The sequence below is a fragment of the Tympanuchus pallidicinctus genome, unplaced genomic scaffold (assembly GCF_026119805.1).
Source record: "Tympanuchus pallidicinctus isolate F22 unplaced genomic scaffold, pur_lepc_1.0 scaffold17, whole genome shotgun sequence".
NCBI classification, from domain to species: domain Eukaryota; kingdom Metazoa; phylum Chordata; class Aves; order Galliformes; family Phasianidae; genus Tympanuchus; species Tympanuchus pallidicinctus.
This window is the reverse complement of record NW_026294690.1, coordinates 16,165,882-16,193,661: the sequence shown is the minus strand read 5'-3', so window position 1 is coordinate 16,193,661 and position 27,780 is coordinate 16,165,882. Positions and strand designations below refer to the sequence as shown.

The window sequence follows — 27,780 nt, the reverse complement described above, 5'->3', positions numbered from 1 at the left end:
GGAGGAGCCTCAGACAGCTCCTGGGATAGAGGCAGCCTCGCATCCCTGAGAGCATGGGCTGTGTGCAGTGGTTTGAGGACAAACATCTCTAAGCACACTTGTGTTCTGCTCCCTATCCTAAGGATGATGAGCAAGGGATGGAAGCAGCAGCTTGGCTGTCTGGTTTAGCTAGGTACAGCAGGGGCAGGTTCTGGTGTTGCTGGTGCTTGCTCATGTGAAGGAGTGGGACTTGGCAGTGCAGCAGAGTATCTGCTTGACATGCTGTAGCATGGTGCTTTGTCACTTTGTGGCTGACCAAGATGTGCCTGCTGCATCTCTGAGACTCAGGAGATCAGAGCTTACTGACTGTAATGCCTGTGGTCCGTGCTGCCCTGGATGGAGACCTCTTAGCTCAGGCTTCTGGCTGCTTTAATTTTCTGAATGACTACTTGATTTACTTCAGGTTTGTGTGGAGATGGCTTTTAGTCAGTTATCTACTTAATCTCTGCTGTTATTTTAAGGTAATTCTGCCATCCTCTCTGAAGTGCTTGGAGTACTCTTTAGGAGCTTTACCATTCAGTGTTCTCTCTCAGCTCTTCATGCCCATACCACAGCTCCCTGGAGAACTACTGTGATGCATTATCACTGCATGACAGCTGTGGTAGTGGTGGTATTTTCCTCTTTCTGAAACACAGAAGGTACTGGGTGAGACGGTTCGTTGGTTTGGCTCAGTGCAGCTGTTTTGAACTGAAAGGGGTATGCTGAACATAAACCAGATGTGATGGTTGCTGGCACTGTAAACCACAGCTCTTTGGAAGGAGCTGCTGTTTGTACTGACATCAGTAGGCATAGGATTTTGATATTTTTTTTTTGCTCTACTTTAGATGTCAGAAAGATTTAAGCAAACAGTGTAAATGAAGCTCCTAAATCTCTGCCTAAGTCTCAAGGCAAAATTAATGAGGTTTAAGAATACAAAGAACTGTATATTTCTTTTTCATCCTTCTGTTTCTTTAGTTCTTAGTCTTCTGAAATAACAAATGCATTTGTTCTTGCTCTCCTGTCTTTCTCGTACACTGTGGACTTGAAGTAGTTTCCTGAGGTCTCAGTTGTGTATTTGTCTCTGCAAGACATTCGTGCACCCATGTAAATCCTTGGTGCTTTCAGAGGGCTTTGTGGTTGCTGGTGTTACACACAGTGCTTGGCAGGCTGGAACTTCACTTTGAAAAGACTATTACAGAATTTAATAATGAAAGTAAGAGCGATTTAGACTCTTTTGAATGATAAATGACTTGTGATTAGTAATGCTGCTTCTTAAAGAGACTATCAAAGTAGTGTGATCACCTTTTAAAATGAAAGTGTCAGCTTTAAATTCATAATCAATTATCCTTTTACTTTTTGTAGTGATCTTCTCTGAGGAAGAGAGAGAACAGCTGAGGAAGTTCACAAATAAGTCCTATCTTCTGGATAAAAGAAGTCGTCATCATGTGTATCTTGGTTTAATTGATATCCTTCTGGCATATTGCTATGAAATCTGTGTCAATGAAGGAGACAAAAATGTAAGTAATATAAAAAAAATAGAATGCACAATACTGCAAATGAGTGAGGAACTCATACCAATCTTGATGCTTTTTGCAAGAGCTTTGTATGATATATGTGGAAAACACATTGTCTTTCTTTGGCTTCTATTTAACAGGAGAACCAAGACATTGAGGCCACACAAATCTTTACTAGAGCCAGGATTATGGATCTAGGCTTCCTGGCTCTTAGCTTTAATCATCCCACCAGACCACGCTACCACAGAGATATTATGAATCTGTCACCCTTTAAGAATGATGACACTTTGTTTACTGCTGGCTTTAGGATCCTCTCTGAAAGCCAGAAGTCTTGAGCTGTTTTTACAAAGCAAGGCATTTTAGCTTGAGCTGTTTTGATGTATTGGACAGATTTAAGCTTCTGCGCTTGCTAAAAAGGGACAGAATTCCACTAAAATGCTGCACCAATCAAAGAACAGTTGTGTTTTAAAGGCTTTGTGCATGAGCTAGATATTCCCAATATAGAAACCTTTTCACTTAACATCTGCATTGCAATATAATTTTTAATAGTGTCCTGTGACCATTTCAGTGCACGCAATATAATTACTCCTTTACATTCACAAAGGTTCTTAAATTGCTGCCAGAACTTCATCTTAAGTAATTTGCCAGTGGTCTTGAATATGGAATTAGATAATACTTATGTTATGCTCTCTGCTTAAATCAGGTTGAATCATCTTGGAATGTCAGGAAACTGAGTGCAACATTGTGCTGGCTGGAGGTAAGTTTAAAAAATATATTTTGTGCCTTGTATTTGGTGTGTATTTTTGGCCATGTGTGCATCTCTCTACTTAGGCAAAAAAATGAGCCTTGTAGCTCCTTGATCAGAAGTTGTAGATCTCTTCCCATTTAGATGGCTAAAGCAGTGCTGCATGTTAAGATGGAAAAGGTGTAAAAAGCAGGGGTTGTGATTTCTTCTGTCCTACAAGGCCTGCTCTGTTGGCAGGCTACAGTTAAGCAGTTTATTGGCCACTTCTGAGAGTTTTGCTGCTGCACTTTTCCTCAGCCTTCTTAGTTCATTGGTCTGTGCTTCTAGCTTGCTCCTCTTGGCTGCAAATGAGGTGGCTTCTGGCATCTCTGTTCCGCTGCTTGGCTTCAGGTTGTGCTGGAGAGCAGCTGAGAAGCCCAGAAGCATCTGCAAACCCAGTGATAGGAAATGTTCTTACAGGGCATAACTTGGCCAGCAGGCCATTACTTCTCATGTGGGCAGCAAGCTATAAGAGCCTGTTCGTCCCTCATCCCTGATATTACCAAGCCAGGTTCTCAGTTTGCAGGAGCAAATGTGAGATTTCTGCCAGGGCATTTGGGTTCAGTCCCACAGTCATTTCTAGGAGTGGGAGATGTAACATCTGGTAATAAGAACGCGCTCTGCTGACTGCTGATGTAACAGTGTTCATTTGTGTAGCTGTGTTCTGCAGGCACAGAGTACACTTGAAGTACAGCAATTCCCCAAACTCCTGAATTTCCTCAGTTCTGTGTCCTAGCACAGAGGATGAGTGCACACAGATCTCCTTCAGTAATGTAGCAGTTCTTGGCGCAGCCTGTGCCAACAGTATACTTCACACCCAGCAAATGCAGTCTCCTGGCACCAAGCTGTTAATATCTATATCTGTTCCACTAACCATGTAGAGGCGGGTGTTTGCATCAATCTGTAAACAAGATTGCCTCAGCTATGGGCTGTTGGAACTGACTGCCATACACATACACACCTTAGGCTCTAAATACTAAGTAACAAAATAGAAATGACTGAAGTCCTTATTGGTGATCTGTTAAAATGAAAATTGGGTTGAGGTATGTAGTGATAGAATGCAAAAAAGTGCTCACTGACAACAAAGCATTTTTATTTTAATGAATGGTGAGCTCAGGATGCAATAAGTATTTTTATTTGAGCTCGTAAATGGAATATTTTGTCTCTTGAAAATGAAAAGAAACCACTGTCTTAAGAGTGTGTAATAACTCACTAATTTGTCTGGTCTGAGTAAATTAGGAGTCTTCCTCACTTGTAGAGGAGGGCAGTGAGCTGCTTTCCCTGGGCAGATGTTTATCCTGTCTTAAATATCTGTAGTCTTCATGAAGCAGATTCTTGTATCATTTTTAGAGATCTTATATGTACACATGTATTTTGTTAATATCATGTGGTTTTAATTTTTTCTATATTCTTAAAAGGCTTTTTATAGCTTCCCTTTATATACATAGTAATGTGAGACAGATGTAATTTATTGCTTTAATTTAAAGAATGGCAAAGGCTTAGGTTAGATGTTTAATGTTCCCTCAATTCTATTTTTAATACAAAACCACCAAAATGTATAGAACTTCTGTTATCTTGCCATGCAAGCTAAATGTGAGTATCTTATTCCTATTTTTAGTATGTTGATTTTCAAAGTACAGATTTCAGATGCATAATGCCTAAAACTGTGCTTTTTGTTTATTCTGCTATGACTTTATCTAAAGAAAAAGTAGTTGTTTGTGTTGAAAGATACACAGACTAATTGAGATTTTTCCACTGACAACAGTGTTTCACTAGCATTCATGATGTCCTGGTATCTTTTGGGAGAAGGGTGGTGTGCTATCCACTGTACAGACATTTTGGATTGGTGACGCGTGCCTTCAATGATACAGTCATGATACTGCAGCTGGGTAAGTTTGTGTTCTTTAAAAAAAAAAAAATCTTTGTTTCACCAGAACTTGATGACCATGTTCCTGAACGTTTTCTGTTTTTGGGGTTTGGGAGATAATAAAATTGGTGTACTTACCAGGAAAGAGCCTGTGAAGCCACTTGTTTACTGTGCAGTGGATGCAGTTGTGGTCTGAGTTCGTTCCAGAGAGTTGAAGTGTTATGAATATCAAGCTTTTAGGGCCAGGCTGGATGGGACTTGGAGAAACCTCGTCTAGAGGAGGTGTTCCTGCCTACAGCAGGGGGCTGGAACTAGATGGTCTTAAAGTCCCTTCCAAACCATTCTATGATCTCAACCTTGGGAAAAGCTCTGATCAGAGCTAGTATCTTAATTAGATGTAGGTCCGACTGAAGCTTCACTGTTTTGTGAAGCTTTAGGAGAAAGGTCTTCAATGAAAACTAGAGTGACTATGGTAAGCAGGAACGAGCTGAGTTTGGCTAGAACTGCAACTCCTCCAATGACAGACCTGTTAAGGCCCATGAATATCATCTAAAATCCTGATTTATGAAGGAAGACTTGTTGAGACTTAGTGTCATAGTCACTAATTTACATTGTTACATGGCAGATGAGTAAATGTAGTGGATGTTGTAAATGATTCAGGCTGGCAGCTTGACAGCTAGAACCAAAAAGTTTAGCAAAATCTTAATTCCACATATAATTTCTTCTTAAAAGAGCGTACTTCACTGTAGTCAAAATAGTTGAGTTTGACAAGCCTGGCTTGACAAGCATTGAAGGTGATAGAATCTCAAGTTCATCACTTATACTTGGGATTCTTTCTTTTGCATTCTATCCTAACTTTACATCAGTTGTTTCTGTTCCAGACCAGTGTTACTATTTCAGTTCTGTTTGCTTTATGCTTTGCAGGTCTTTTCTCTACCCTGCCATCTTGTGTGTTTCTTTTCACTTTCATTCTCTGTCAATATTTTTCAGCCTGGATGTGCTGAACAACAACAAAAAAAAGAAACAAACTTTGTGCTCAGACAGCAGGGGGAGTTCTGATCTTTTTTTTGTATATATTCTGTAAAATGTAATTTCATCCATGTTGAGGTTTCATAGCCTAGGAGGAGCCTGTCTCTTGGGAGGAGGTTATTAGATTCCATTTGCAGTAGTGGTTATTTTCATTTGAATGTTTTTCTTTTTCCCCTCATTAAGCAGGGAACTTTTTTTTAGTGTTCTAGCACTTAACCCCTTAGCAACATTCAAGCTAAGGTAGGTGATTCCAGCTAATTGAGAGTTACATTACTCAATTCTCTTCACAGTGATTCATTGCCTATAGAGAAGAACTGACTGCAGAAGGGCTTCTGTCTCTGGCATAAGATAATGTTCAAGTTTTTTGTTTTTGAAGTCATTTATCACCTTTATGTTAAGTGGCACTTCTTGGAGCCTGAAATGGATTTTTTTTTTTCTGGAGGCACAGTTGGCCAAATTACTCTTTCTCTAAAGAGTGGAAGTTATGCTTGATTTAGAACCATGGTTGGATGCTAGCAATGGTGTCACTTACCTTGGCTTATGTGATTGCTGTGGTGCTGGGTACTGCATTGTGCAGTGGGCTGTGTTGGCAGCCTTTCCTTTTTTAAGACTGATGTTTGCATACACCAAGTCAAATTATATTTGTTTTTTCAGCAAGGGAATGATGGGCTGTAACTCTGTGAGTTACTTTAGCCTAATCTGTATGGCTGTGCTGAAGCTTGGGGCAGCACAGTGCAGAGAAGAGGAAAGGGGAGGCTGTAGGAGCAGGCTGCTTCAGCTGTGGAGAAGTACTGGCATGGCTGAGCCTCCAGGCTGGAGTCCTGCAGAAATGCCTGCTGAAGTCAGACTCTGTGTCCACATGGGTGTGGATGCTGAGGGGCACAGTCATCTGACTGCTGTTCTGAGACTCTGGGTCCGCTTCATGTTATGTGGGTGCAGATAGCAAAATTACTAATGCCTGAGAGGGGAGGAAGATGATTTTTAACAAACTATCTAATGAAAATCTATTTCTAGGAAGAGCTGCAGTTCTGAAATGCTTGCTGGACATTCACAGGATTTTTAGGGAGAGTGACCCTGCCTACATCCTTAATGATCTCTTCATTACAGACTATTGCATCTGGATTCAAAGAGTCAAGTAAGTTCTGAAGCTGTTATTGGTGAGGGAAAGGTTTTTAGCATGTTGCATCTATGGACAAGTATCAGTAAAACCAAAGGAAGTAGTGTGTCATAAATGGAAATGTTTGGTTCTAATATGTGGTGATGTTGATTATCCATGTATTCTTACAGCATGGGAGAAAACATGAGGGCCTTTTTTATGTAGTGGCATCTAGAGAGGAGTTGTATTTTTACATAAGATATGAATTTTTGTTGATATTGATGGTTTGGGAAAGAAAAGCTTCTGAGAAAATTCGTGTTCAGGTTGAAGTTGTCTTGAAAAATAAATTCAGGAGAAAGATATTTAATGCATCTTAAATGAGTTGCAGAACAGCAATATCACTGCTATGTGTGTCAGTGAATATAATGTCTCGGAAGTCAGCCATAAAAACCAATTTTTTTTTAAATACAGCAGAAAATGTATGCTAGATATAAGTGACTGATGCATTAACACATTTACTCCAGACAAATACATTATGTACCAGTTAAGCAGAACTGACAGCTTCTGGAATGAGGGCAATTAAGTTATCTTTTTGTCATAATGACATGGCACAATAGTTGTCTGTCATTAGGAGAACAAGAGAGAAGAGGAACTGTAGAAATCATTGTCTATTTTTAGGATCTGAATTGGGAAAGCATTTAAGCATGTGCTTAAGTCATTCTTGTTCAGTTTATCAGTGAAGCAAACAAGCTTGAAGTTGAGCATGTTCTAAGTGAACAGGGATGCCTTCTTACACATGTTAATGGGACTCTTTTATTCAAAAAATGATTGGTGAGAGCAAAGGTTTCATGCTTCCAGTTTCCTAAGGTGAGCAGCACACTGTCCAGGGAAGGAAGCTTATTTCATCCCTCTGGTGATTGCCTCTAGAGGGAAGTTTTGGGAGTGGGACATAATGAAATCTTTATGGTCTTTTGATGAAATTACTTGTCTGTTCAGTCTGGATACTTTGTTTTATTTCTTAAACTGTTCTTTACCCCATGCAAGCTTCATTAACCTTCTTAGTCTCCATCTTCTCCATTCATATCTTAGTCTCAGGTCACTCTTCAAAGATCTGTGAAGGGCTCCTTTCTTCCCAAAGAGACTGGGGCCTCTTTGCTTATAGTTGAAATGGATTGTGGGTTGTTCTTAAGGGAGAATCTGGGCACTTTATAAACAGCTGAAAGCAATGTTTTTAGCTCACCTGTATTGGTGGAGAGAACTCTGGGAGACATAGGTTTAGGAACAAAGCTTGTCTCAGGCAAAAAATGTAAGGGGTATGTCAAATGATAGTAAGAGAATGGCCTTATTTAATGGTAAATTAACAGCAATGGAATGCCACTGGTGGTTACTAGCTTTTAAATTCCGGTGTGGGAACAAAACCTTATGGCCAGCAGTCTGCCAATAGCTGATTACAAATTTGGTTTGAGATCATCGTTTGGCTGTGGCTTAATTAGATGAATAAGTGAATGTGTCACTGGACTGGCAGAAGATGATTTATTTTAAGCACAGTGTGTCTGGAATTGGAGACAATTAAGCTGCTGAGTAAAAACAAATGCAGGTGGCTGATAATCAATTGGATATGGTGAGTACAGTTTAATTCTTTAGGTATTTATCCAGATAAGCTAACTTTATTCAGGTACCTGTTACTAAGAAAAAGAAGATTACTGAAAGTATTAGTTGAAGAAAGATTTGGGCTGGTGAAGTTTCATCCTCTAGTTCGCAGTCTTAAACCTGGTTCTACCTGCTTTTTAGGATTGCAGAATCATGGAATTGCAGGGGCTGGAAGCATCTCTTTGAGTTGCTTGTTAAGTTAATATTTTATCTATTGTGTAAAATGCGCTGTAAAATTGTTTTACTGTTTGTTGGGGCTTGAAAAAAAGGGAGCCTGTTGCTCAGCCAAATCAGAAGAAAGGGAAGAGTAAATATTAACCTGGGTAACAAAAGCTATGCAAAGACCTATGGAGGCAGCTTGTAGAAAGTCTCAGCAGGTGGTGTCAACATTTATGTTGAAAAGCCAGATGCAACCAGATGGAAAATTGCATCTTTAACCCCTGAGGTCATAATGACATGTCATCACTTCATTTGATCGCCCTGCTAAGTGAGCTTATCATCTGCCCTGCTGTCACTTCTGTTCTTACTTTCATTTCCATAATAAAATTAAATTTAATTTGTCTGGTTTGCATGCTTCTTTCTTTCTGTAGGTCAGAGATTTTACAAACCACTATGATACATATGGTGGCATGTCCAAGGTGAATTTAGAACCAAATATGTATTGCTAATCTGAGCTTTTCTCCATCTTTTGCACTTCACTTTGGTACATACAGGTCTCTGGTCTCCTACAGGAGGTGAAGCAAAAATGATCTTTGAGGAAACCAGTTGTGGTCTCACAGCTGCATATGGGCTGCTGAGAGCAAGGGAATCAATTGCAGTTTTAATGCAGAACTCTTTCCCTTCTGGAGGAGAGTTTTGCCTGTGACCCCATGCATCCTTTGTAGATGTCAGCAGTTTGCCCACTGACTCGTGCTATGCTCCCTTACGTGGCCTGATGTCTTCCTCCCGTGCTTCCTTTGTCCACTGTTCTATGTATGTGCCCTCTTACAGAGTGGCTGTGTGATATCTGCTGGCTGTCCCACAGCCAAGTGCAGGGCTGAGCAGCTTCCCCAGAGTTGCTGTCTAGGCAGACAGTTAAATGCATGTTCTTCTGTATCCCTTCAGAAGAAAACAATGGAGCCCATCCTAGTTTAAAGTACCCTTCTTTCAATACATGTTTAGCATTAGGCATGTACTGCTTCATTACTGGTAACTGTGTGTTTCCTGTACTCAACTGGAGGTGAAACTGCTGGGGCCCCTGGAAATTTTCCAGGAATTACCACACCTATTTGTGCACAGATCTGTAGTTAATGCATCCCCAGATTTAATGGGTATGAGGAATCAAAATTACAGAATGGCCCGGGTTGGAAGGGACCTCAAGGATCATGAATCTCCAACCCCCCTGCCACAGGCAGGGCTGTCAGCTTCTCCAGGAAAGCAGAAGAATAAGGTTTCTGGTCTCATATAATTTATATATCTTTTGTTAGCACTATTTTTCTTTAACTTGCCACCTCATCTTACTGCAAAATATTAGGAAGTCACAGTTTGTGTTGTGTGTTGTTGTAGTTACAACTTGTATGACAAAGGGGATCTATTATGGTAAGAGAGATGAGCTGCTAAATTACCTCAGCATATCCCATGGAACTTAGCCTGCCACTTTTTTTATATCTGTATAGAGGCAGCTTTAGGGTATACATACTCTGTTGTCACAAGTTCATGTTGCAGAGCACATATACTTGCACCTGAAACAAGCATAATCCTGCTAATTTGGGGCAGTGTGGGTACAAATGCCATTTCAAACATGGACTGTTTACTTTAGAGTTAAGAACTGTGATTCCTGGTGGCGTTTGTGCAGTCTCTGTAGAAGCTGATATGTTATTTGAATTAACTAAATAAAATCTAACTCAAGTATTCCTAAACATGTTAAGCCTGCTCCTTTTGATTTGCAGGTGATACCTACCCTGAAAAATAGGCTAGCTTCATGGTTCTGTTCTCCTTTTCATCTCTGTTATAGTGGAAGCCTAGTCCTTGTTACAACATAATTACCTAGTCTGAAGCCAGCAGGGAGTTGCTGCTTTATGTGTAGGGTGTGAAGTTCTCTAAGTAAATGTAGGATTAATTACACTCACAGTGTGTAGTCGGGTGATGAGATTGACTGTGATTGTTGAGCCCCCCTTTTCCCTGGGCTGTCTGCATTTCTGTTTTAATCAATACAGTGCAATGCAGGCCTGAAGTTTTAAGGTCTGGCATTGCAAAGGCATCAAGGAACACAGGTCTTCCAGGAAGAAATAAGATTGGTTGATGTTAGGAGTTTTAGTGCCACCTGTCATCTCAGATTTTAAAACAGGAGTAAGGATTTCTATCTCCAGCATTTTAGTTTTAGTCCATTGCATTGGCAAAAGTTTGGTAGTGGGAAGATTCTTTGTATTTCTTGTGACAGCTTTGTTGGCTCTGCATGAATTTAAGTTTAAAGACTTAAAAATATTTAAATACTTGGGGGGAAAAAAAACCAAACACTCAAATCCTGGGTTTGGATGTGTAAGGCAACCTGCTGACACTTCTTCCAAAACCACACTGATAATGGCAGTGGTGCAGATAGCTTGCTGTTGTGCCCATCTGAACACACTGTCCCACTGAATGTTCAGAAGTCTTTCCTCAGTGGAAATATTTGTGCAGCTCTCTGTCTTATTAATTTACATTGTTCTCTGTGGGGAATCTTTATGTGCAGTATTTTCCTTGCAGCTTGTCATCATATAGGCTCCCTCATACAAGGTGCTTGATTTAAGTGCATGCAGATCATGTATAGCAGCCTTCCTGAAAAGAACTACTATAGGCTTTTACTACATTTGGGAAAACATAACATGTAACATATTTAAATGTGTAGTGAAATATGATCTTTTAGATAATATAATTAGAGTTTTGAGATATTGTGTTTTATTTGTTAGACTGATCACTCATCTGTTAACTTAGGAAATCTGACCCAGTTGTTACTTGTGAAGAAAGCTTTGGGAAGTGGAAGCTATTTTGATTGTGGCATTTGTTTTCTGTAGTGGTCTGGGCCTTTGTGAAGCACAAAATATTTTAATAGAGGAAAAAACAGCCTTTTTTGTCCTTGCTTTTTTTTTTTTTTTTTTTTTTTTTTTTGCTACCTTTAGGGTTGGTGTTCATTAAATCCTATTCATTCTTTGTGTTACTGCAGTGTTCTTAAGAGTAACTTAGCTGTGACATCCAGCTAAGGACTGTCCTGCCTAATGAGGGGTGCATGGAGTAGATGATGACTGTGAGCATCTATTAGGAAAACACAAAGCTCAGAAAGGAGGATTCAGGAACAAAACTTCCCTAACAGATCTCAGTGATGTACTACCAGCACGTTAGTTTATTAAATTTTCTATCTGTGTATGTGTGTGTGGGTTGGGGAAATCCTTGACAGAAGAAGGGTTACTCAGTGGTTTAAAGCATTCCCAAATGTTAAAGAAATATGCAAATGTTCAGCTGTTAACCTCTTGGATTCAGCAGCCACGATTCAGAAGAACAAAGGCACAGCAAATGTGTGTTCTGGATGGAAATCCTACTGCTTGGTTCTGTGGGATTAAACTGAGCTGCATGGTGTTTAAAGTACATCCTGCAGTTTTATCCTTACTAAAAATCTCAACTCTCAGTGATGTATTTTAGGTGAATTAGTTTCGTGCTCAGTGGTACCCTGCCTTGGCTGTAGCTCAGGTGTCACTTCACCTTGTTTGCTGCCCGTGGTAAGTGAAGGCTGTGACCATTTCAGGTTTAAGTTCCAGTTTTTGATGGTGATGCAGAGAAAAAACTACTTTCATGTTGCTGCTTTTAAAGCAACCTTGCCATTAGCATCTGCTTTTAGTGTCTGTTCTGATGCAGCTAGTTATATTATTTATCAGACAACATCCGTGTTGCCATCTGTGGTACAAGAGATAAAGCAAAAAATCTTGATACTGCTACGCCTCTCAGCTGAATGCAGTAAGAAAGCTGTTCTATCTGGTCATGTAGGCATTGTTCTCAGTGTCCTGTGATGACTTGCAATGGTTGCTCACAACTGCAAGCCTCAATTATTGTAATTCCTTCTTAGCAGGCTTTATGTGCTGGCATTACTGTTGCTGGCAGCGAGTTCAGTGTGCAGTGCTGTGGAGCTTGCTGCTCCAAGTAATCGGGCTGCACTAGGATTGCTGTTCATTCACTTCTTTGGTGGCCTGTAGCAGTGTATAAACTGTCAGATTTCCCAGCTGCTTTTCAAGCTTCTACTGAGCCTGGGAGTGGCTGCTTCAAACGGTCTCTTTGCAATCTGTTTTGGTCTGTTGGGGTCTGGTTTCTGCATGTTTCTGTTTACGTACTACCAAGTGTTGGAATTGCTGGTGTGTTATAGGAAATATTAGGAAAAAAGCAGGAACTGGGAAGAGGTGGATTCTTTTATTACCTAATGAAATTAAGATCATCCACATTTTCAGAGTTTTTGTCTGAGTACGGTCCAATATCCTTAGCAATCTGTAAGAAAGTGCTGTGCATCTTTTTATAGATAAAAATTAATGGTAACATTAGAAACGGATCTTTTTTAAGTAGAGAATGATGATTTGAACAGATGAGTTGCACAGACTGACCCAGATTGGCAACATATGCTCATTTGAACAACATGTGTTTTAATACAATCAAGTCTAAGATGGCACACTTACAGTAAAAGATTGTGGATCATAGTCGAGGGGTGGAGAACAGCAGATAGTTAAGGGCAAGAGCTCCAGGAAAAATAGCTTGGGTCATGCTTGAGAACTGCTGGAACTTGAGTGTGTGTGCCTGTCTCAGTAGGTAGGAGAGTGGTGAGTGCAGAAGAGGCAGAATAGTGTCATTTTGCAGAAGAAGGTGGCATCATTTGTGGCATAGCTCACAGTAATTCTAGTCTCTGCTTCTCAGATTGAGGTTGAGAATTGGAAAGAGCAATGGGGGCAAAGGCTCCTTGAATATATGTCTGATTGACTTGTGGTATGGCAAGAGCACAAAAACGTTGTAGTTAACTGATGAAGTTAGAAGTTGATGTGTCTGTGTGATGGGCAGAGATGTCTGCCCATTTGTCTGTTATGTGACATAAAGTTAAAATCCAAAAACACCTCTGGTTGAACATGGAACATGAGAAATTCAGCAATATGTTCATATGTTTTCCTGGTGAAGTGTAATTATGAGTTGGCTCTTTCTCCATAGGTTGAGTTATTCTTTACGGTCTTGTTTGTTTCAATCAAGGTAGCATAGTCCAGAAACATACCTTGTATTTCAAATGCTAACCTTGGTTCTCATACAGAAACTAGATGAGGTTCTTCACAATTTATTTTTTTAAAGTAGCTTTTTCTAGTGCTAGAAAGGAAGCACTGTCATTTAGCACATAGAACCTAGGTAAGGGCTCGCCAATTTATTGAAGAGAATGCTGGCTGTCCATGCTTGAATTTGGTAGAGAATCCACGTTTATTTCCATGCCAAGTCATTTGCTTTTAATCCTCAGATCACGGTTCTTTGATTTAAAAATAGTAACTAAGAATTTGCAAGCACATTGTGCTTCTCATCTTTCACTGTTTTGATGCATGTTTTTAATATAGTTTCTTTTTGTTTACTGTCATCCTGTGCTGCTGTGCTTCTCATTAAATGTTGCATCTTATTTAAGGCCTGAGCTGTCACTTCAATTGTCTGTAGAGCAGTAGGTGTGTGCAGAGCACTTTGTAAATAACAATACCCAAGTAATGTAACATATTACTTAAGAGGCTTAAAGCAAAACATTGCTTGCCCTGAAGGCTGAGAAGTGTGATAGACAGGTGGATATAATGCCAGAAATTCTCCTTTATATATGTTTTAGCAAGCCCTGTAAAACATGGATTTTTAACAAGGGATTTAATCTCTCCTCCCAGCTGCTAGCTGCAGTTCCCTTTGATGTTTTTCCTCTCCTTTCCTCTATTTGTTTTTTTTTTTCATTTATTCCATCACTTTCCTATGGCTCGTATTCCTCCAAGCTGTGTCTGAATGCACCTTGCTGTGGGTAGAGAAGAGAGAGAAGAAAGCCATTTTTCCCCCCCTCCGGCTATTGCTTTGATTTCCCAAAGTTGTTGGGAGGCAGCTCCTGTCTGCCTGCAGAAGGGTCAGCAGTGGGTGTCACATCTTTCAGCCTGTGCATCTCAGCTGGCTCCTCTGCCTCCATTTGGGAAGGCAGTGCTTGTGCTTGCTGCCTCTGAGCAGGAGGAGTGTGCAGCTGTGATCAAAGTGGGAGCTGATCTGTGGGCTGTTAATGCCTCCCTGCTTTGTTTTCAGCCTTCTCTGGAGCAGGCTTGGTTCAGAGGATGGGGCATTATCATTACAGTGCCTAAAGGTGGAATCTAACCATGGAGCCCCTGATACTAGGAGCCCTACAAGCATGGTGGGATGATGGGGAGGATGTGGGAGCAGGCTGAGCAATTGGGGTGCCTGCAGATGTGTGCTGACCCGCCAGGAGCTTGCAAGGTGCTCAGGTTTATGTGTTTCTGTGTTGAGATTGTGTGACTTGACAGGGGTCTGTGACTGGGATGGCTGCAGGTTGAGGTTGCAGTCAGAATGCTGATTACCTCACTAGGATTTCTGCTGTTAGGTTGGTAAATCCCATTGTAAAGGGGCAGGATACTGTTTTAATGTATTAACAGAGCCTTTAAGTCCATCTGTTATCATTGTTTCCATTATTTTTCCTCATGCATGGTGACTTCACCAGCATTATTCTGACATTAAAATTCACATCTGCACTGCTTTTTGTGCTTATCTTTCATTACCATGTTACAGTACAAACTATGATTTACAGTGTTAGGAGTTCAAAATCCTAGATCATGAGAGGTTGTCAAGACAAAGTCGCATGTGATGGCAGTTGAGATATTTAAGAGCAAGATGAGGCTCGTGTAGAATGAGTGCTGGCATTCCATTTCTGTAACACAGTCAACATTTGCCATCACAGTTCACGACCTGTTCCTTTCTCTGCATCAGTTTTGTGGTGAGTTACATGTTTGCCACTTGTTACCTTAGTTATCATGTAGAACTTTGGGAGCTGTGCCATTGTTAGACGTTTACGCTTGTTTCGACTCACTGAAGCTATTTTGGCAACACTGAACTGTTTTTAAGCTCACCTAAGCTATTCCTAAAGTATAAACAGTGATTCCTTTTTATAGTCCAGTATTAATTACAAGTTTTTTCTTATGAATGCTTTCATAATAATTTACACAGAACTAAGCTGTACTTGATTTCTTTTATAATGTGATATGCATAGTTGCAACTAACCAAGAAGACCAAGCAAGACTAAGTAATTAAAATATTATACTGGAAAGCTTCATCTTTGTTTAAAATATTTATAAATGTGAAGTTCAGCTCATACAGTATTCAGGTTCATTATGAAAGGAGTGCTGTGGAATTTCAGAAAAAATATGGAAAGTCACTTGAAATGCTCAGATTTATTAACATACAGTCACTTAAATTGAAATGATGGTGCTGTGCTTTGTATGTGATTTATGTTTAACAAACTGTAAGCTATGTAGATAGCAGTTCATGTTTACAAGGCTGCAGGTTGGATTGCAGCGTATCACTCTTAACTCTCGAATTCATGCAGTGCCCTTTGAAATGCAGAATTTCGAGATGAAAGCATTTTATATTTCCCTTAAGCCCATTGGACTCTTCCACATCAGCCATTGCTTTGTGCTCAGGACTGCTGTCTGCTACCTGGAGACATATGGTAGGTTTCTCTTGGCTGTTCTCTCTTGTACAGAGAGATGTATTTTCCAGACTATGTCTTGAACTCAGTGCCCCCATTTTATCGTGTGGTTTTCCGATGTTTAAGGTAAAGATTTGGTGTGCAGTGAATACTTCTTCCAATCTCCAACTTGATGCCTGCAAGGGAAGAAGGGGAAAATGAGCCTGTAACCTTTGTACAACAATCCCAGTCTTTGTGCCCTGGTTTCTTCATGTCCTTCAACACTTCCACTGTGCAAGAGGCAGCACATGCAGTGGCTGAGTAGAGGTGAGCTCCTTGGCATAGCCATGCTGTGGTCTCCCTCCAAACCATTGCACGCACAGCCACGTTCTCCCTGCCTTTTGTCGTAGGGGTGATTATTTCAGATCTACCTCTGAATATTTTCATCAAATATGTAGGAATTTAAAGATCTTTTCCAACTTGTAGCCTCTCAAATTTGATTAAAGTTGCCTATTATTTAAGAGTTGTTACAAGAGAAATCATTCTCACTAAGCGTAAAGATCACCTAACTGCATAGACCCAACTTATTGAGGCTAGAAATCACAATCCATTACCGAGGGAAGAATTAATTTTTATGTGCGGTTGCATAAAATATCCCAAATACACTGGCCATGTTATTTTAGCCCCTGGCTTTTCATAAGGAAGCTTAGAAACTAAGTTGTTCTTAGCTCTGGGTTCTGGAGGCTGTTCATTTCCTACAAAGGCAGTGGGTAACCTGGTACTACATCACATGAACAAATGTGTTGTGTTTACACTCATCTGTCTTTCTTTTGCTGCAGGTGATGTGGAAGATTAGTTAAAGTTCAGGTCAATTTCTTACCTGAGTCCTGAAGAAAATTGTTCTGTTTCTCCTTCACAAACACATTAAATTCAGCTTTGTTCTTACATTACCTTTGCTGCTCATTGATCAGAGCTAATGAGATTTTAATGGGGTTATCTATTGGTTCTGCCTCTCACTATAAAAACGTATAATAAACTAAGTAGATGGAACTGTTGAATGGTGCAGTTTCTGTTATCCCGCTGGCTGTTAATGGCACTGCCTTTGCTGTGGTTCTTCAGATCTCATAAGACAAGCAGGATTCTGATGGACCACCTTTAAGAAGGTTTGTTTCAGTAATAATGATAAGGTAACACCAACAAAAAATCTGGGAACAGTGATTTAGTAGATGTTACTTATTCTGTAAATAACTTCTTAAGGAATTTTCTGGAACTACTCTCCATTTTTGTAGGAGGGAATGGAAAATGTTTGACTTTGAGACTTTGCTGTTCATTAGGGACCTGTGGTATTGTCTGTACAAGGATAAAATATTATCTGTATTCTGAATGAACGTGCTTCTTTCCAAGAAAGAGCTGCCCTTTGCGTCAGTTAATGGGTGTATTTTCTTTTCCACTTCATGCCTCAGATTTGAGGGTAGTGTTGTTCTGCTTCGTTAAGTTTTAGCCATGCTTTGCTGTTGAGGCTGGTTGTGTTCCCAGAACTGGACAAAATAAAATCTGTGAGTAGTTCCCCAGTCTTGCAGGAAATTGGAGGAAAAGGGTATGTAAGGTACTTTGCAATAAGAGCAGATCATTATTATGGTCTGTAATGTAGTGGGTTTGCAGATAGGCAAAGCGTTTGTTGCTGTTTAAAATGTCCCAGGACTACAGTCTCTGCCATGAATTACTTTCAGAGCTCGATTTGGTGGTGGGGTTTCACTGCTGCTTCCAGCAAACAAACCTTGTTAGAAGTCTCCTAAGCACTGCAGGGCTCATTCTGTGCTTGCATTTTTCAAAACAATTTCTGTGTGGTTAGAAGTCCTTGAATAGTGAAGCACTCATTAAGAATGACCTTGGAAGGGGAATAAAATGTGGTGAAATATAGCAAGTGTTCTATATGAGATGCCATAAGGTATAATTGAATCGGAGACTCTTATCTCTGTGCAGATTCTGAAGCTTGTTCTCTTTCCTAACCTGTGACTGTAGTAGTTTGGGCAAATAAATGGTGTGTTTAGTGTGAGTTTCTTATGATTGCTGATAAATGTCCATTTGTAAGGATTATTTTCCTGAACTGGAGGATTTTTATATTATCAAATCTTTATTAGTGACCACTCTTGCTTGTCTGTGCCTGTTGATCCAGGTGTTTCTACATTAATGAAGTTATCTTCTGCAGCCAATGCCATTCTTGTTATTGCTTCTGTGTTTTACAGTCAGAGTTGATCAAACTTGGCCTTTTTCGTGTCTTGAGTATTTTATTAAAATCAAATTGTCCTTCAGTTCTGTATCATAATCATGGAAAAACAATTTCAAACAGCTAGAAAGAAAAAAATATACGTAATGATTCAAGTGTGGAGAGATGTTTGATCTTGTTGGTTGCCAGTGACAGCGCAGCACCAGTGATGTATTGCAGCCAGTCCTCACCCAGTCTTGCTGCAAGGTGGGTAACTGGTATCCCTTGTAGTTCAACTCGTGCTTTAGTATCTTGTACATACTTCCACTTCCACGCCCTCTTCATCTGAACTGCTGGGACTCTGCTTTGGGATAGTATCTGGTGATGCCTAAGACAGTATTAATTCCAGAATTGCTTTAATTCTTGTGATACCTCTAGCTAAAGAGTAGTTGTGGGAAGTTGTAATTAATGCTGCTAGGTGTGTAATTTGGAAACATTTAAAGTGGTTGTGCTCTTGGCTGGTTCTACTGCTTATCTTACCTGTTTTATCTCAGAAAATGGGTGTGTGAAACTCTCTCATAAGTGTGAATTTTGCCAGGCCTTGTTGGGAAAGGTAGTTTAAATATAGACTGGGGCTTTCTCCTAAAACTGAGTAACTTCTCATGCAGTAATTGTGTAACATTTAGACAGCTGGGAGTACTGTGTGATCCAGCAGTCAGAAAGAAAGGCTTTAGCTTAATGCAGCAGCTTTGCTGTGAGATGAATCTGAGGTGTCCAGAGCCTTGGCTGGAGGCAAGTTACCCAACTCTTCTGTGTTTGTCAGCCCTGCTGACTGGCACAGCATGATGCTGGTTGTAGTTGAATGCATCTTGAGGAGTTGTTGGCCTACCAGGGCTGCTGCTTGGCAATAAAACAGGCCCATTTTCTTCTGTGGTAAAGCTTACAATGCTACAAAGGCAAGTCTGCACTTGAAGTATCTACTGTTTCTTTGAGACTTGTTTATCTGGCCTGTAAGGCTTACAGATAATTAATGTAAAGTGTTTTACATGTAAAACAGGGCTTGTCAGCTCTGTGGAACCAAGTTTAGCATTGCTAGCGTGGAGAACTGATTCCCATTGTAACACAATTAATAGGCCCTAACCACATTGGAACAGCATCATATACCAAGATTTCAGTTATATATCTTGGTTCCAAGACCAGTTGAGTCACATTTAAGCACTAGGCTGGTAACCAAAGCCGTTGTCAATGTCTGCTATGTAGGTTTCTGTGCTTTGTTGCTTTCGTACTGTACTTGAGCGTGAACAGCTCAATCTGCTATGACAGCACATGTGCTCTGTACACTGACGTGGTTGTGATTGAGCAATAGTAGACAGGAGGAAAATCCTATTGCATTGCAGTTGTGGTTTGCTATCTGTTTACACCTAGTTTGCACCACAAACTTCAGAAAAGTTGATGTTTGTATACATCTGTAAATGCAAAGACACGCTTATGATTAGTAGAAATAATTTTCATTGTTTACAAAAACAGCAGCAAGCTACAGCTTGTACCCCTACAAGCACATGTTCTGTTGCATAGTGAAATATTACTGGCTCCAGTTTTTAAAGGCTGTCAGGCCAGTTGACTATTTACTCCCATGTTTGTGAATACTTTGCACGGTATTTTCTATATGCAACTTGCATGCCATGATCAAGTGTGCAGTTCCATACCTCATAGAGAATGAAGTGTAGGGTGCTGATTTCATATATTCAAGTTTTCTGGTTGTTTTTTTTTTTTTTTTTTACATAACTGAGCTACTGAGGCAAGAGATTTGGATGCAAGGAAGATGGAAAGGCTACTTTAAAACCTTTTTGTGCTATTTCTCACTGAAGGTACGGAGATGCATAGTTACTTAGTTTTACTGTAACACTAGAAATCCTCTAGATCCTAGAAAACTAGAGGGTTTTGTCTGGATGTGTCCCCATGTCCTGTGTTTCTTCTTTACCTTCTGTGGCATGGTGACTTTGCTTGGTGGGCTTTCCTTCCAGCTGTTGAACCTCCCTGCAAAGGCTCTTCTGATACTTTCTTTTCACACAATTGCTACTCTTCCACAATCTGAGATGTATGAAACTTTTTTTTTTCTTCTAGCCCATGGAGAAACTCTTCTGCTTTCTAGACCAGCATTTTACAGCACCTCTGCCTTGAAATCTTAATTTCAGACGACCCGAGATGCCTTGTTGTTACCTGTTCCTCAAAGCTGTGCCTTAAACAAAACACGCATCTGATCATTTAACCTGTAATTAAACATTTTCCTTAAGCAACTGACATCTTGATAACTAATAATTACCTTGTGTGGCACCTTTAAAGCCTATTAGGCAGGTTTATGTAAGAACACCATTACCATAATAATAAGATATCATTACCACAAATGCGCATACTGAATGAGCGTGTCTTAAAGTAATCATGCAATTCCATTAATCATACTTGAAAAATTAAAGTATTTGCTGTTTAATCTCTAAAATGCTACTCCAAAGATTTTGGAAACAGCGGGACTTGTTTACAGCAAATCTGTAGTGCATGATATCTCATTGCTGGTGTCTCATTTTTGTTTCCTTAATTATTGCTTGCTTTTCAGCCAAGGAAATCCTCAGCTCAGAGTCAGTACCTCTCAGAAGCATTTCTGTGCTCTGATTCCTGTGCTTTTTGCCTTGTTTTTGTCCAGAGAGTAATATCTTTTCTTAAGGCTGATGTGTAATGCGCTCCTGAAATTGTTTTCCTTGAAATTAGTTAATTGCCTTAATTGAGATGGACTGATATATACTAACTGTAATTCTGCTAAGGAAAAAAGAAGGAGAAAAAAAAACCAACCCATAGTGCTGTTGTTCAATTTTTTTAGTTTTTTTCATAGAAGAAACTGGAAAGTTTGGGACTGGAGTTCTGTTTTTATCCGTATATTTGTCAGAAGTATGAGACTTTGAGGTTTTCCTTCTGTTTGAAAAGTTGAGCTCTGCAGACTTCCAGTTTTTTCTGGGAGAGACTTGATGAGGAAAGCGGATGGTGAGAGGAAGTGTTTCATCTACTAAGAAATCTGAGTAACCAAAAGAGGCTTTTTTGTGCTGTTTTAAATCCAGTTAAAATCAAATACCTGATGCAGCTAAGAGCTAAAATATAGCCATGAGACTTTGGGCAGCCTGATCCAGGGGGAGGTGCCCCAGCCCATAGTGACAGATTGGGGCTGGATAGTCTTCAAGATTCCTTCCACCTCAAACCATACTAAGAGTTGGTGAAAGTAATGTTCTAGGTTTTTAATGACTGCTCAGAAGACTCCTATTCTGGTTGGTCTGATGTAATTTCGGGGTGTCCATGCAGTTGGAGAAGGTTGCATAGGTCTGGTGGTCTGCACCCTTGCTGGATTCTGAGCCGTGCTCTGTGACCTTGTGTGTGGTGCTGGCTGTCGCTGCTCCATGGGACACAGCTGTGGGAACTGAAGCAATGCAGTAGTAGATAGCAGGAGGACAGATGGAGGTGTTGGCTTTTTGCAGACATGTAGCCATTCAAGCAGAGTGTGTGTTCGTGCTGTTGCTGTTAGGATGGCAGGGCAGGCTGTTCAAACAATGGCATCTTCTGATAATCCTTTGTAAAGATGAAAAGCATGTCTTCTCCCTGTAGTTCTAGCCTAGCTTTTGAGAAAAAGGGGCACACGTGAATCTTGAAGCCACAGTTGTTTTACAAGTTAATAATCATTATTTTGTACTGTTTTGATCAGTTAGGAGGTAAGCTGAGCTATTCAGAAGAATGCCTTTTGTAGCTTTATGCTGTCCAGTGAGACCAACGTTTGTCTGCTGCTGTCAGGCACCAATGTTTTCATTCATTCTCTTTGAATTCATTGATAGAAATGCACTTGAGTATACAGTGCTCAAAAACTGCAGCTTTACACAGCCCATTCTTTTATCTGTTGGTTGTAGTGCATCTCACTGTAGTAAAGCAGTGTGTGGTGTCAGGCACTGTATTTTCTTCTCACCTCTTATTATTAGTAATCTGGAGCACAGTGGAGTATTATTAATGTAGAAATGTTCAAAATGCCATACATCTCTGTAATACTTGACTCCTTCCTGTGGCATGTTCCTGTACCTAAGGTGTTAACAACATTATAAGAGAACAGTGAAAGAAGAGGGAATTCTAAGTGATTTCAAGGACTGAATATCTCATAGGAAACATATCTATGAAACAGTGCAGTAGTGGAAATACAAGCAGAAATACACATAGTATTTCAGGAAACAAGGTGACAGGAGGTGATAGAAGAAATGTGTGGATAAACAGAACTTGAAAAATTGACTGTCTGTAATGGCAGATGGAGAGCAGGTAGCTGGAGTTGAAGATGCACTGCCAAAGGAAGTTGTGCATACAATTGCTCATGGATGTCCATGAAATTAGAAGGAACTGCATGTGAAAGAGGTACAGAATATTATGTCACAGTGCACGTTTAGGTTGTGGAGCCTGGCTGTCCACAAGGATATGACAGATAGGACAGCAAAATAAACAAATTGCACCTTGGTGTAATGAACCTCCCTTACAGTGGGAGGGGACACGCACACGTGGTGTTGGAAACTGTTTCCCTACTTCCTTCCAAAGCAAAGAAGAGAAAGATTTTCTGTAAGGGATGTGAACTTTAGTGACTGAAAGCACAAACCAGCTTCTCTCCAGTGAGTTCAGGGAACAAGTTTCCCTACAAGACAGGTTATTCTTACTGCTTACCTGTGAGGCTTTAGGAACCTTTTCACTCATTGGTTTGTTTTTTTGTTCATTCTAGTTTTCAGGAAAATGCTTACTTTGTTCCAAATTAGGTTGGAAACTTCTTAAACACTACGTAACTTAAAGTTCAAATTCCTGATAAAAAATGAAGTATTATGCCAGAAGATCTGTGTCTATAATGCTAAGTAAGCAACTTCTGAAAAATCTGGAACCTGTGTTTACACTGAAGGTTGCTTAGACTTACGATTTAGTTTTTAGACTGGAGTTGCTTATGGTAAACAATTTCCTTAGTTTTCCACTCTGTCGGTTGGTCCAAGGAAGGTTAATGATTGCATTCCAAGTTAAGCTTTGAAATGCTGCTCTGTGTAAAATGGGTAAGGAATTGCATTGCATTTCCCTTCCTCCACATTTAAATACAATTCCTTTAGGAGGAAAAAAAAAAAAGAGAGTATGTTATACTGAGTAATTATCCCCCCTGGGAAATAGAATATAAAGATCTTTAAAATCATTCAGCTGAGAGAACGAGCGCTTTAACTTCTGCCTCGCAGGAGTCATGTATTACATTATCAGCTACTTGCTCCGGTGTCAGTGTGTCGTGCCTTGCAGGTTAGCAGGTTTTGGCAGAGGAAATGAAACCCAGTCGGTTACTGCAGGATTTATAGTAGACCTGCTGTTGCAGGAAGTGGTGAACAGTTGATTGATAGTCTAAGGCAGAACTGTGCAACAAGGAACAGGATGTATGCTTGGGACTGTATACCCGCTTTCCCCTCTGGCTGCCTACCCATTTCAAGGCATTCTTTGGCTTTTTCTTCCCTCTGCTTATAAATCTGTGATGGGCTTTCCTGGTAAAGCGTGAGCTGACCTGAAAACACTTAAAGAAATGGAAATTTCAACTGGAATACAAAGAAAGAGTAAAGCACAGTGTGCAGCCGGTGTAAATGAGCATCTCGTGGCACTGAGCTGGCTGAGAAGATATCACAGACCCAAAGAGTGGGAAGTGTGGGATAAGTAGTGTGGTTGTAGGATAGCTTCTCCAACTTGCTAATATTCTAATTTTTTTTTTTAACCATTGTCTTTTCTGTGTAAGTAAATGCATGCGACTCAAAATAAATCTTGTACTTTTATTGAGCGTATGTTTTTAATAGGTGCTAAATGTGTGCGTGTTGGAGGGGAGATTGGATTTAATTTCAAATAACCTGTAGAAGAGCTGGGAGGCTGTTTAAATATGTAATCAGTACAAAATCTGAAGACACTTGAAGACATCAAATAGTTCCAGGAGCATTAACAGTGCAAGTTCAGCACTTAAAGAATGAAAACCCCCTCAGAAGTGGACTTGTTTCAGCAATACACAGTAAGGGAAAACATCAGAGATTTCTTTTCTGAAAATCTCTGAAGTCTTTCGGTGGGATATGGCCAGCCTTGTGAAAAGTCACCCCCAAGAACAGTAATGACACATCCTGGTATTTTTTGTGCAACATTTATTTTTACTGTCATAAATGTAGTAAGCAGTTTTTTGTAAAACAAGTGACCAGCCAGTGTTTAGGGCTTGTGTTCTCCATATCAATTGGGAATATTCTGTTTGTGAAGTTAAATAATACGCTTTGTTCTTCTTATTAAAGGTCAAAAAAGTTGGCTGCACTTTCTGAATCCTTGCAGAAAACCACGCTTACAAAGTCCCACTTAGGATTTGAGCTCGAAGAGCTGGAAGCAGCAGCAGTGCTGGTACTGGAAGAAGAGAGCAAGTTAACAGCTGCTGGCATGGTTTCCAGGCAACAGCTGCCATCCTCTGAGTCGGAGACAAGTGACTCTGAAGAATCAAGCAGCACTTCATCATCTGAGACAGAAGGGTCTGATTCAAATGAGCGAGAGTCCTCAACTGCTGAAGATGGGAAAATAAATTCTTTACAAGGCGTGCTTCAAGAAGAGAGGACAGCTCCACTTATTGACTGTAATGGATTAAGGCAAGGCACAAACGCTTCAACGTTTGAGGTTAGCGATGAAAAATCAAAGGCTTCTTTGCAATCTACTTCTGCTGCTGGGAAATTGATAGAAGAATTAGAAAAGCAAATGCACACTGCAATGAGACTTTCGGAACAACCTGAAGGATTAGCCAGTGCAAGTGGCTTTGCTTTACAGGAACGAGAAGAAAACCTTGTGTCTGAACCTGCCAGGTTTCCCAGGGTTACTACTGGGAAGGGGGATTTCCTGGAGGTGCCTTCGAAGACGAATCCACTGCTTTTTCTTTGCAGCACAAATGAAGATGAAGACTGATGGGCTGTGTTAGAGCACAGTGTGACCCACGAGCACCACAGTGCTGCAGTGAGGTCTTCCCAAGGCTATCCTAAGCTGCAGAGGGAAGTTAATATTTTTCTTTGTTGGCAGTTTCAAAGACAAGTTTTCTTCTGAAAAGAATTGATGTGACTATATGGTACTCACAATTATTTTTTTTAATTCAACAGAATGAGATTTCTGATTTCTGCGTGTAGGAATGTGGAATTCCAGTAAGCTTTTAGAAAGAGTTTTTGTTAAGATATGTAGAAGAATGATGCTGGAGTCAAATACAGTTGAATACACCTGTAGTGTTTTAGTTTTTAATTAAATCCCAACATGTAAAAATATGTTCTCATGTTTGCAGGAACTTGTTAGACATTTTTCCACATTGTTTCATATTGAAATACTTTACAGCTAACTACATTAAAAAATATTGATGTTGTGATGTTAAAAATGTAATTAATCCTGACATATTAGGTGCATTCTATTTTTTTTTTTTTAAATAAAGGAAAGTTTCAGTTCAGAAAGGCCTATAGCTTGTATTGCTGTGGTTTTCATGTAAGTTATTTCAGCTTTTGACTGCTATTAATTCTTTTGTGCTGTTTTTGGAATTTTCACACATGAACAGTACTATTGCTTTTTTAAAGAACAGAAGTTCTAATTATTTCCTCTGTATGTACTCTTAATAGCACCAAAGTGATATCAACCAAATTGATGAAACAAGGTACAGTGTTCTTGAGTACGGGACCAAAAGCAAACCTGCACTGCCCAGGCATATCTTTGTTACTTGTTTGAATAGCTTTGGCCAACTCATTTGCTCCTTTTTGTCTTTCAGATGTTAAAATAATCCTCTCACTCTGTATGTTTTGTGCTACGTTCTGCTAGTGGTAGGTAAGTCCTCTAAATGAGGTGGAAGCTGCAAATGGTGCCTTGCCTCTACTGGAGGATTTGGTGGGGGAAGCAGGATGGGATATGGAGCACCAGGTTTGGCCCAGTATTTTGACAGAACAGGATCATCTGATCCATACCTCTGGAGGAACAAGCCATGATTACATTGCAGCCTTGCAGCTGTTCAAAGAGTGTGTATATAAAAGCCCTATGCTTAAGAACTTTCTCTTCACTGATGTTGTACTGTGCTGGAAGCCAGCAGACCAGTTGTCTTCCCATGCTGACTGCTTTTCAATAAGAACTGTGACCCTGCTCTGCCAGTATTTTTTATGTTCTTAAATACCTACCAGTTGCTCAGTCAGCCTCTATGTTCTGTTCCCCAGGGGAGGAACCTTTCTCATTGTGTCAATGAGCACTTATTCTTCTAAATGCTTGCAATAAAACCTGTGCTGTCGCTGCAATTATGCAGCATTCGTCTGGGGGAAAAAAAGTGTTTAAAGAGGGGAAAAAAGAAACCTTCTCCCTTACCACATCACAGGTGTGAACTCCAAAGCTTCCTTTGCTTGAGTGTGGGCTAGAGAAAGTTGAACCAGTATGAGTTCAGAAACGCATCACAGAATGCCTATCAATTTTTACCATATCCTGTGTCTTCAGCTCTTTTTTTTTTTTCCCATTTTGTGACATACTGTTGAAAGCATTCTTTCTCCAGCAGGCCTACTTAACTTCAGGGACTGGCTACTTCTGCAGATGACATCTTGGGATAATCTCTTTTCTTTGCCTAAAAGCATGATTTCTTAATGTCATTTGTGAGCTGTTTGCATGATGTCAAGTGTGAATCCAGATTGGGAGTAAGATTTGGTGCCTGTACAGTGTGACACTGCTATAGATTGCAGATGAGAACTTGGTACACATGTGGTGTTATCTCACAGATGACTTTGCTGTTGTCCTCACCATTGAGGCCGTGCATGGCTGAGCTCTTTCTGCCTCTTAAAGATATTGGTGTCTGCTCAGTTCTTGGAGGCTGGCAACACATCTCCCTCTGCTTCTGTTCCTGCTGTTCCTCTGCATTTCTGCACTTGATATTGTGGTGGTATACCCCCAGGATCCATTTCCATGTCCAGTTAACATCCACTCGTGGTCATTTTTGATGCTCAGCTCCATCTCTTGCAAAATTCTTTTCATTGGTTGCAGAGCCAATAATGGATTTTGATTTATATATTGATAGCAATTTTATGAGCTTTGTAAGTGATCTTTGTAGTGCTGAAGATTTTCCATATAATCCATAAAGTTTTCTTGTGTGACTGCTTTATCCAGCATGCCCAGCGTGTTCAGGATGAGCAACATTGGTATGAAAGAAGTTTTACCTTTCTGAGAAGAACACAAGTCCTTTGAAAGAAAAGGAGAGCTCTGCAAACTCGTTTAGCCAAAACTGAGGCTTGCTGAATCAGTGAAGCAAAAACAGTGGGAAGAGAAGAAAACAAAACATCCTGTATCAGTAGGTTAATTGCTGTGGGTTCTGGGAACAGTGAACTGCAAGAAGGAGTCCAGCTTATATAGAGGAGTTATTTGGATGAATGCATAGGGATTGTTCCCAGGCAGGTTTTCCAGTCTGGAAATCAGCTGATATATGAGGAATTCAATACCTGTGTAGGCTGTTCCATTGGGTTTTAAAATGCTCTCTGATTTTTACACCCTCCAACCTGCCCTAGATCCCCCAAGCTGATTTACAGCACAGGCAGTACTTGTCAGGCATTTGTTGCTCATCGTTGTAATCAGGCCTAAGGGAGCAGAACTACAGAGTCTGGACAAGACTTTTCCTGCTGAAAGCAAGGTTGGGTATGAGTTAAATCTGAGTGGAAAAACTATGGGGTTTTGCTGGAGAAAGGGAGATCATGTGTATGGAGCACTCTAGGGAGTAGAGAAATGGAGCTGGGAATGTAACTTGTTTCTTTTTTTGTTATTAAGCAGTTAACTTTATTATAGATATAGGCAGAGAGAGACGGAGTCCCACATGTCCAGGAGCTATTTGAAGCAATGAAGATGCTCTTGTGTTA

The 27,780-nt window shown here is 40.2% G+C and overlaps 1 protein-coding gene across 2 annotated transcripts in view; it reads left to right on the top strand.

Moving 5' to 3' along the window:
• Positions 1 to 25,154, top strand: part of SHQ1 (SHQ1, H/ACA ribonucleoprotein assembly factor) — a 1,172,872-nt gene extending 1,147,718 nt beyond the window's left edge. For both annotated transcript variants that reach the window (XM_052679016.1, XM_052679015.1), the window contains 5 exons: positions 1,381 to 1,535; positions 2,236 to 2,289; positions 4,082 to 4,205; positions 6,227 to 6,347; positions 24,187 to 25,154. In XM_052679016.1, the coding sequence (XP_052534976.1) occupies positions 1,381 to 1,535; positions 2,236 to 2,289; positions 4,082 to 4,205; positions 6,227 to 6,347; positions 24,187 to 24,838 (1,106 nt within the window). In that variant the 3' untranslated portion in view covers positions 24,839 to 25,154. The remainder of the gene's footprint in view (positions 1 to 1,380; positions 1,536 to 2,235; positions 2,290 to 4,081; positions 4,206 to 6,226; positions 6,348 to 24,186) is intronic.
• The last annotated feature ends 2,626 nt before the right edge of the window (positions 25,155 to 27,780 follow it).